The sequence below is a fragment of the Oreochromis aureus genome, linkage group 11, assembly GCF_013358895.1.
Source record: "Oreochromis aureus strain Israel breed Guangdong linkage group 11, ZZ_aureus, whole genome shotgun sequence".
Lineage (NCBI taxonomy): Eukaryota > Metazoa > Chordata > Actinopteri > Cichliformes > Cichlidae > Oreochromis > Oreochromis aureus.
Genome location: NC_052952.1, coordinates 9,555,202 through 9,565,844, shown reverse-complemented (window position 1 = coordinate 9,565,844; position 10,643 = coordinate 9,555,202). Strand labels below are relative to the sequence as shown.

At 41.2% G+C, this 10,643-nt stretch overlaps 2 protein-coding genes across 2 annotated transcripts in view; one reads left to right on the top strand and one right to left on the bottom strand.

The window, feature by feature from the left end:
* The window catches only part of dnah5 (dynein, axonemal, heavy chain 5), a 94,527-nt gene extending 84,511 nt beyond the window's left edge, over window positions 1–10,016 (top strand). Inside the window, exons 84-88 of the mRNA XM_039619475.1 lie at window positions 4,544–4,759; window positions 5,487–5,699; window positions 6,589–6,741; window positions 8,514–8,745; window positions 9,769–10,016. Coding sequence (XP_039475409.1) covers window positions 4,544–4,759; window positions 5,487–5,699; window positions 6,589–6,741; window positions 8,514–8,745; window positions 9,769–9,920 — 966 coding nt within the window. The 3' untranslated portion in view covers window positions 9,921–10,016. The remainder of the gene's footprint in view (window positions 1–4,543; window positions 4,760–5,486; window positions 5,700–6,588; window positions 6,742–8,513; window positions 8,746–9,768) is intronic.
* On the bottom strand, window positions 2,288–3,572 carry LOC120442560 (enkurin-like). Its single transcript, XM_039619205.1, has one exon. The coding sequence runs from the start codon at window positions 3,389–3,391 to the stop codon at window positions 2,378–2,380; it is 1,014 nt and encodes a 337-aa protein (XP_039475139.1). The 5' UTR covers window positions 3,392–3,572; the 3' UTR covers window positions 2,288–2,377.
* Window positions 10,017–10,643: the final 627 nt, after the last annotated feature.

Here is a 10,643-nt window from a genome sequence, read left to right as displayed (position 1 = left end):
CACACACACACACACACACACACACACACACACACACACACACACACAAAGGGCTGTTGGTCCCCACAAGTATAGTAAACTTCCAATTTTTGGTCCCCACAAAGATATGAATACATGCTCTCTCTCACACACACAAAAATCCCTATAAAGATTTAAAAGACCACAGCAAGGGATGCAGGCCATTCTGTCTAGTATAAGCTATCTCTGTTTTTCTGTCACCATCCATTTTTCTTTCCGTATTAGCCAGACACCATCCTGATGTTTTACCCTGTCTGAAAACAGAATCCATCAGGACTGAAGAAAGTATGACGCATCAATAACCACTTGCTGAAGTTGCTGAACAAGCAGAAAACAAACTTGCAGAAATGTGGTTAACTACTGGTCCTGTCACACATTTTGAAGTATTCTAGTTCAGCAGATAAAGGAACTGAGGGGAAGCCTGTGAAATTGAAACATTCTGTGTTTAGCAAGGGGAAATGTATATCTGCTAAATCATGCTGTAAACTGGGTTAAGAACTGTCCCAAATATAAAACAAAGCAAGACAAAACATTTGTCATTACATTTTCCATCAGCTGGTTTTACTTAACTGATCATATTTAAGTATTATACAGTATTTAAAAACAATGCTTGCTCTGGATTTTATATCCTCACTCATAGCACGATGCCAGTAAACCAAGCCAGTTAAGTCTGTGCTTTTAACCACATTTTTATTAGAAAACTTTGCTTCTGATTTAAATGTCGCTGATGACAGTTCTGTTACCCATTATAGGTCACCATTTTTGCAGTAAGTAAGATTTTTTAATAAAAGGGATGTCTTTAAACCTTTACTTTTAATTACTGTGTCAGTAAAGGCATTCATCCACATTGTTATTTATCCAGTGAAGTCAACTGTAAGATTCTTATTGATTACCACAAAGCACCTGTCACATTGAACAGTCAGTCCAGCTCTTCAGATCAGTAAAGAAAGCAGTGACATAATAACCAGTTGGTTGATGCATTTTGTCGAGCATAGCCACCATGAAAGAAAATGATCATGTTAAGCTGATCTTAACGGCCCACAGTTAATGCTGTTTTACACATCTGCCTCAGCTTTAGCTTCCCTGCATATCTACAAGCCTCGCTGCATCTCGGACAAAATCTAAATCTGCAGTATCTGGTCCCGAACCAGCAGACTGAGAGACAGCTTTTTCCATCAGGCCATCAGACTGCTGAACACTTCATAGACACCTCACCGTCACTTAGCAGAACTTCAACCTTATGCACTCCATACTGTACATAAATGCTACAGACACACACTAGCAAACACACACACACATGCATATGTATATATACATATTTAGTATACATATTCAGTAATGCACATACACTCTTATATTTGTACATATATTTATTTTTATAATTCTCAGATTTACCCATTCTTATATTTTGCTTGTTCTTATATTATTGTATTTTGCACACCTCTGTTGCTTGGACACAAGACTTTCACTCGCATGTGCTGAACCAGTTTACCTGCACATGTGATGTGACAATAAAAGTGATTTGATTGAAATCGCACTACAGATGTAAATATACATTTTGCTTAGGCCAGGGGTTCTCAAACTGTGATATGCATACCACTAGTGGTACTTGGGCTCTCTTTGGTGGTATGCGGAATTCTCCAATTTTTTTTAAGTTTAAATAATATACCATGGTGAAGGTATGCAAAGACAACAGGAGAGTTCCCGAGGCTCTTCTGGGAGCTGGAGTCGACCAGAAAACGTTTCCCCGAGCATGAGTCCTCTATGAAGAGCAGCCTTTCCTTATCGCCAGCGGCCACGGCCACTACAGAGCGTTGGCAGGCTCGTTCCGCTGGGCCTTAAAACTGCAAAGGCAGCACGGCGCTGTCATGCTGATGGTAAAAACACAAGCCTTTACCACAGTGCGCCCGTGCCGCTTTTTTTTGACAAAACACAAAACTTTACATATAAATAACTGCCTATTAACACCTATTAAAAAACGAAAGAATCCACAAAAGATTTTTTTTTACTTTCTTTTATTTGTTCCACATTAATTATAAATGATTTTAAAAAGCATTAAAATGCATCAAATGTCTCCCATGCTGTCTTTTCTGCTGTAATTTTTTTTCTTAAACATAAATTGGCCTGTGGAAAAAAATGTAGTAAGAAACACTACATTTTTTCAGTAGGCCGATTTATGTTTAAGAAAACCCCAACAATCAAATTGATCCCCTCTGAGCAAGCACTGGGCGGCGGTGGGAAGGAAAACTCCTTTGTCTTGAAAGGAGAAACCTTCGACAGAACCAGGCTCAGATGGGGCGGCTTCTGTCAAGACCGGTTGGGGGTGAGGTGGTTAAAAAACTACTCTAAAGGTACAGCACTACAGCTTTTTCATGTAAACGTGTGGAAGGGTGGGTGTTACATTTGCTTTGTTTGGAGGTGTTACAGGTGGTCGGGGTGTATATTCAGCTTTCTCATAATTGATCGGTGGAAGGACAGGACTAGGTCGTAGGATTATAACTGGTTGGGTGGGAATAGGTTGTTTTCCGCTTCTCGATATGGGTGGGACACAAATCATACGAAAAGGTCTGATAGTTGGCTTTTTCGTTGATTGTGATACTGGAGGAGCGGGTGTCAGATGTGGCTTTTTCTGTTTAATGGGTGGTAGCAGAGTCCGCTGAAACTGTTGTTGAATTTTCTGCTCTTGCTCGAATGTAGCTTCCCTGCCTACGTAGATGTCATTATCTGCCTCAAACAGGGCAATGTCTTTTTCAAGCTGACTCAGTGACTCTTTGAGAAACTTTTTGTAGTTGAATTTAGTGAACTGTAATGGGGAGATGACTACAGGGAGGGATTGATACTCAAAGTTTAACTCCTTAAATGCCCTCTTTAGGTCCTGGAGAATCTTTTGTCTCTCGTGTTCTGGCAGTGGGTTAATAGTTTTTTCTTCTTTTTGTTTTTTTACCCAGGCCTCCTGGTCAGCCCTTTCTTTCTCTGCATTTCTTCTACGCAGGTACTCTGGTACGATTCCGTAATCTTTTTTCTTTAAATAAAAGGGCACAAGTCCTGATTTCTCAAGGAGCTGCTTGTCCCCTTTGCGTGTGTCCACACAGGCAGGTTGTGGCATGACTTTCTTTATGCCTGTGTTTTCTGTTTTTTTCCTGCATGTGTGTTCAGGTTTTTCGCCTTTCGGCCTCTGTGGGCACATTTCACGATGAGATGGGGCCTTAGGTGTTCCTGGCCCCATGGTCTTGTGTTTGTGCTTATGTTGTTTATTTTCTAATACTGTTACCTCCCTATATTTAGATATATATATCTTTTGTTTGGGTGGAGGATTACTCTCCTTTGGGAGAAGGTTATAAGCACTTTCTACTGGAAACATAGATTCGGGCATGTTAAATAACTTGCAGGGGAATTGCACAATTGTGTGCCGATGTACCCCTATTTAAGGTTTTTTATGGCCTTTCATGTGACATCTGCCTTTGATCTGTTATTTAAGCCCCACCCCCCTTGTTACTGTTGCTATGGTAACTATTATATTATGAATGCTGGTAGCTAGCATTCCACACACACACACAAACACATGCACTTTTTGCCCAGGTTCCAGCTGCAGTCACCAAGACATGTAAATATATTTATTAACCAGCACTTTTAATTTGTTTGCTTTTCCAAATGGTTAAAAGTTCCTTATCAGACACATTGTTACATCCATTTTACCTGTGATGACATTCGCAGGTAAAATCATCTGTGGTGTCTTTGAGGGAAAAATGATGGGACAGAGCCTTTCCACTCCTGATGATGCACCAGAACAAACACAGCAGTGTGTGAGGAAGAAGAGCCAGCAGTCAGCTACAAGTTGGAGAGAATAGACAGGCTGTTCTGTCTTTGTGAAGGACTGATAGAAAAATTTCAGCCAATACACATTTGTTGACAAAAACACAAAGAAAGGATTTTAAACTTGTCAAGTTTCTTGTCGTCATTATCCATGTTCACATGCAGCAACACAGAAAGCAGAGCTAACCATCACCACAGAGTAGTGACTCTTTTATGTGCTCACTGAATACATTTAGCTGTGTTTGTGGGAAGCTTGGGGGTGATCTTTTCACTGCACTCGCTTTATAGTAGCTGGCCAACGGCCTTTTACTAGAAGCGGTAGTATGAATCCCCTCAGTGTCACACCCCCACAGTCATTTTAAAGGGTGAAAAGAAGCAGCTGGTAACTCCACGTGTTCCAGTGGAGATGCTTGCTGTTTGCTCCTCCAACTTGGCCGACAGCGAGCTTAGCAGTGACACAAACTGCAGTCCAGTGAAGTAGCTGTTTGAAAACCAGGGAAAAAAACAAACCAAAAAGCAGGTAGTAGTTGAACTGTTCCATATTGTATAGGATAGGTTTCCGCTAGCGCAGGGATGAAAAGATGTTCCATGGGACACTTTCACAGTAAAGAGAATGCACCATGGACATTACCTGTCTGAATAGATTTGTCTCAAACGCTCAGCGATGCAAGCACGTGACCTCTGGCTCACTATCGCTGTTCCTCTTTCTCAGGGTCTCCCAGCCTATGACACTCCTGAGGTGTTTGGGCTGCACCCAAATGCAGACATAACCTTCCAGAGTAAACTGGCTAAGGACGTACTGGATACCATCCTCAGCATTCAGCCAAAAGACAGCTCATCAGGCGGAGGAGAAACCAGAGAAGCTGTAGTGTCCAGGCTGGCCGACGACATGCTGGAGAAACTGCCTCCTGACTACGTACCTTTTGAAGTAAGCCTCTGTGTATTTGCTGTGCAGAGTGAAGTGTGCAAAGCAACATGTGCAATGTCACTCCACTCACCTTCTGCACTGTGTGCTCCTCGTGGCTGGTGCAGGCGGAGAGGTGGGATGTAGTGTTTCTGACAGCAGAGTGTAAAGAAGGCCAGAAATAGACAGGAGTGTGTGTGAATGCAGCTGGATCTTGTTTTATTTTGGTGGCTGTCTCTCTGCTGCTTTATTTTATTTTTTTTTTGTCACTAAGAAAAAAAAATGAGGTGAGTGTGACTTTTTTGAGGCGAGGTGCAAAGCTCATCATGGAAAACTGTCACCTCACAACACACCCTGCGAATACCGCTTTCACTGCTGCTTGCTTGACTGTCTCTTCACACAGCGCATAAAGGCCTCCAAAATAGAAAAAAAGATGTTTTTTAAAAGATGTTTTAAAATGAATACAGCCTGCATGTGGAGTAGAAAGGCCCGTCAGAAATACAGAATATCTTCATTCCTATGTTTGTTTCATTTTCAGTGAAGCAAACATGAATTCACCAATACTACCAACAGTAGTAGCTACAGACACACATGAAAAATGCAGCGTAAAGCTCCACTTTAAATACAGTTTTTCCAGAGTAGAGATATATTAAACTTCAGTGATCCCAGGTACATTTCCACATAATGAGATTGTGTGTTTTCAGACATCGCTGTTGATATATTCTTATCTTTTCTGCCTTAATAAAACCAGGTGAGAGAGCGTCTTCAGAAGATGGGTCCTTTCCAGCCGATGAACATCTTTCTGCGTCAGGAGGTCGATCGGATGCAGAGGATCATAGTTCTTGTCCGAAACACCTTGACAGACCTGAAGCTGGCTATTGATGGAACCATCATCATGAGTGAGAACCTGCGGGATGCCTTGGACTGCATGTACGATGCACGAATTCCTGCACGCTGGAAGAAGGTCAGTTGAGAGAATCACTGTGAGCTTATGTATTTTAAACTGAGATATGCATGCCTATACAGGTTACATTTGAGCGCAAAAGGGTTATTTTTTTTGTCCAGTTCTTTCTAGTAACACCTGTGATGACAATAAGCTGTAACTGTTTTACCTGTCAGCAAAAATGAGGCCTTTTGTATATGAAAGGTGATCATTTTATCTCTGGTGAAAGCTTCTAACAACTATTCAATACAGAGTACCAGATAGCCCAGAGGCACAAATTAATACCTCAGATCAGATTTTAGTGCTGTCAGCTTTGTTATTTAGTGTCCTTGAGGTTTAGTTGTAGCACACGGATAATTTATGCTCTTACAAGGGACATTGTCATTATCAGACCAAACTCTCACTTGTTTGCTGTTTGTGTCGTGTTCGTGCTCCTTTTTTATTAATGTACTCATTGTTATAATTGTATACACAGCACACAAATCCATCTCGGTGATAAAGGAAAATGGAAAAGAAACTTTGTTCTGATGCCATACTAAAGCAAACAATAAAAATCTAGGACTTTTTAGGGTTTTTATTTTAGAATTATTCAGCTGACAGTCAAGCTGCACTCACAAACACAGCATTGTTAGAATAATTCAGACTGGAATGGGATTCCTGGCTGCAACACCGATTTCTTTTACCTGCAGTTTTATCCTTTTTCTGAATCATTTGCCTCCAGTCTATTGTGTTCTGTGGTATTTTTTTTTTTTTTCATTGTGTCAAGTCTCTTTTCACTTGCCACACCATGTTTTATAATCCATGTCTTATCTCCTCTTTTCTTCTCAGAGCCACCTGGATGACATGTTTCAGCGTTTCATTGTACTCTTTTGCTCATGTTATTGTTTGTCTGTCTCCTTGTTGTTTTCAGTCATCGTGGGCCTCCAGCACCCTGGGGTTCTGGTTCACGGAGCTGCTTGAGCGGAACCGTCAGTTCCAGGCCTGGATCTTTGAAGGGAGACCCAACTGCTTCTGGATGACAGGTTTCTTCAACCCGCAGGGCTTCCTGACAGCCATGAGACAGGTACGCACGGCATCAGGCTACCTACCATTTACCCACAGCAAGGGAAAAGACCAGATGGCACGCAGAGGGAAAAGCAGGCACACAGCCACATTTACACACGCAAGCAAACACGCACACACACATACACAGGGACTGTAAGTAGTAGTAGGTAATTTTTACAATGCATGAAATTCATTTTGCATTCAGAGACTATGCTGAATTTGTCCTTAAATCCTACCCTTGTTATGAATTCTGCAGGCAGAAACATGGTCAATGGCAATTTTGTATGAATTTACTGGTCCTATTCTTGCTCCTCCTCACTCATGCACCCTTCCTCTCAGACCATTTCTATCTATTGATGCCATTCGTGTGTTTCTGATCTGGCCAATACTGGTAGATTGGCAACAAGTGGGAATAGTTTTATGGGGAAACAACATCTGTGTTATAACTGTATTTTACTCCTGCCATCTGTGGTTCCAATTTTGCATCTCAAGTACGTGACAGCAAATGTATGTTTAAAGTTTTCTGGGAAAATGAAAGCAGATGGGATCTTCAACTTGTAGAGAGTTTGAATGTTAAATCGATTATTTAGCAAATCCAGTGATTTATCAGTTCTGAAGGCTGTAATGTTCAATTCAATTGTATTTATATAGCTTCAAATCACAACAACAGTCACCTCAAGGTGCTTTATATATTGTAAGGTAAAAACCCTACAATATTATAGAGACAAAAAAACAAAATCAGATGACCCATCTTTGAGAAAGCAACTGGTGACAGTGGGAAGGAAAAACTCCCTTTTAAGAGGAAGAACCCTCCAGCAGAACCAGGCTCACAGAGAGGCGCCCATCTGCCTTGACTGAGGCAGATGGAAACAAGACAGGAGCAATACAACAAATATTTGAAGAGCTCATGTATATGAAGATAATTGAGTGCCGTTACATACGACTGGCTCAAGCTTGTATCATTGCTCTTGTAAGGTAAACATTCCTCCATGCTACTGAACCTTTATCTTGAGGGGTGTGTATACCCCTGTTGCATAAACACCGAACCATTTGAATGTAATAGTTTGCTGAACATATACTTTGATTGATGGCTTAAATCAGTGTGTTTTTAACTGAATTTGGTGGTAAACAGGAGTCTTATTACATACAGTAACAGTGAAAATGAACTGAAACGTAGACCTGAGAGCTGCAGTATGCACTGAGGAAAAGATTCTACTTCAAGTGAATATTTTAAAGAGCTCGGATCTTTCGCTATAAAGGAAATATTGAGGATGTAGATTTCTGTATTTTACTAAAAGGATTTGTTTGACTACTGATAGATACCAAATATAGCCCTCAATCCTACCACTGAGCTTCTCAGGAGATGTACTTTTATCATCCCACAGGCATCACAAACTACCTACAGTGTTCTTTGGTTCTGTGTAATGTGCCTGAAGTTGCTAGCTTGTTTTATCTGAGATGTTTATGTGCCTGCCTTTGTCATTTGTTATCAGTCTCTGTTTCTCCCAAGTTTGCCCACTAAGATTTCTTTTTTAAACTTGAAAATGAAAATAAAATGACTGAGGCCATAAAATACTCACATTACACTTACTTTGTCATACTGGAGTTATTTTTTTCCTTTTGCAACATCATCTCACAAAACAACTCCTGTGATGGAGTGCACTTATCTTCCAGTAGTGTATTTTGGTGTTCCTATTGTTACAGACCTTTTATCAAAATTGATTTTCATGTGGGAAAACCATTTCAAAATGTCACTTCTGTCATTTATGTGCCATTCATATGTACTCGCAGGAGATCACTCGGGCGAACAAGGGCTGGGCCCTGGACCGCATGGTGCTGTGCAACGAGGTGACGAAGTGGATGAAGGATGACATCACCCAGCCGCCCACAGAGGGAGTGTACGTCTACGGTCTTTACCTGGAGGGAGCTGGCTGGGACCGCCGCAACTGCAAACTTATTGACTCCAAACCCAAAGTCCTCTTTGAGATGATGCCGGTGATCAGGATGTATGCTGAGAATAATGGTGAGTTTTATTATTTAGGAATGGTGTGGAGGGAAAATTAAAAAAACAAATCTTTTGGTGGAGCAGCTTTATATCCTACCTGTTTTAAGAGTATCTTTCATCCTTTCCTTCTCAATGTTTGCATCCCACACAGTCACTCGTTGGATGTAACATTTAAATGTCAAGCAGAATAAGTGCTATTTATTTTGTCTGGGAATAGATTACCAGCAGTATGTGGCACAGTGTTTGTTCTGGATAAGGCCAAAGTATATTCAGACAGACACAGACCCCCATGGATGCCTGCGAGCAAGGCTTCCTGGGAAATGAACTAATGATCCAATGATACGCATAATGCGGTTTGTTTACACCATGTCCCCTCCCAGCATTTCCCATACGAAGGCAGTCTGCTACGTTTGAGTGAGAGTCAGTGCAAAGGAGACTGCTAAAGGGATGCTTCAGTAGACAAGTGCTTGGTGTGTGTGTGCCGTGCACATGTGTAGGCATGAGGTACAAGTGGCTGGAAAGCTGCTCTTCTTAATTTTCGCTCATTCAAAGGGATTAGTTCCATCCTTGTCCACATACAGTGTCGCTTGTAAAGACACAACAAGCCTGTTTGTTTGCTCTGAGAAAAATATTTTTAGTTTTTTCCCCGCTGATGCATGAGCAAGGAGCACTGCTGTTGCTATTCTACTGGCAGACTAACAGCAAAACAAGCAGCAGACTGGCTATCTGAAGAACTATAAAATGGTGCTGAGGGAGTACCGGGTGATAAGCGTGCTCTCCTAATTCGAGCTATTTGTCTAATTTGAGCAGACTCTAACTACATAAAAACAGATGTTTTTTGAACACAGCTGGGTGTCCCAGTGGCATCTCTGCACTGATGTCAATATTTCATTGAATTGAAATGATTCTAGTTAGAAACACAATTAAGACACAGTCTGGCAGCTGCTGCTCTCTCTCATTAGTTTTCATGAAAAATGCCATTTTTGATTTTTCTCTTTCCACTTTCTGCAGCAAATGCCGTGTTTCTTTTCTGTGTTGCAGGTGTAAAAGACTCCCGCCTCTATTCCTGTCCAATCTACAAGAAGCCCACCAGGACAGACGTAAACTACATCGCAGCTGTAGACCTGAAAACCTCCCTTCCTCCAGAATACTGGATCCTGCGTGGAGTGGCGCTCCTCTGTGACGTCAAATGACTGTTTCATAATGAACACTGACACATACAGCCATTATTCATTTTCCCTCAGTTATAGGGATAGTTAAGTGTGCAGGATTAAAAAGCTGTTATCAAGGTTAAGTCTATTTTTAGCATCATTTCTGCATGAGTGAAATATGCAGCTCCATAGTAAAGGAACAAACACAAAGTGACTAACAATTTTTTACAGTCAGTGTCAGGAATTGTGGATAGATACTGGGTTTTTCTGTGCAGTCAGGCCAAGGTCAGACCCAGAATTAGCACGTTCAGAAACATCATGTCAGTGTTTTTTTGCTCGAGGTCAACAGAAGCATAGACGTCTGTACTGTGGCTGCTAAAAGTCCTGTGTAAATGTTCTAATACTCTGGTATGAAGCTCCCTGTCTCTTCAGGTTTCCTCTTTTCATTCAGACTATTTGGACCAAAATGATCTAATCACCATCGTATACGTTACTGCATCTGTTTGTTTTTGGAAATAATTTCCTAAAGTCCAGATATATCGTAGCCATCCGCATGCTCACCCAGCGTCAAGTCTGTACAGTGTTCTAAAGGTAAACCAAAGACATTTATTCTGGTTATGATGCATGTATTATAGTGACGTCGTCAGCTCCTTTGATTACTCACATAGGCCAGTTTAATTTGCCGAATAATATCAGTTCAGCACGCACTGTAGGGCTTTTCATTATTGCAAATCCTGACATGTTAATAAACTGAGCTTGTCATAT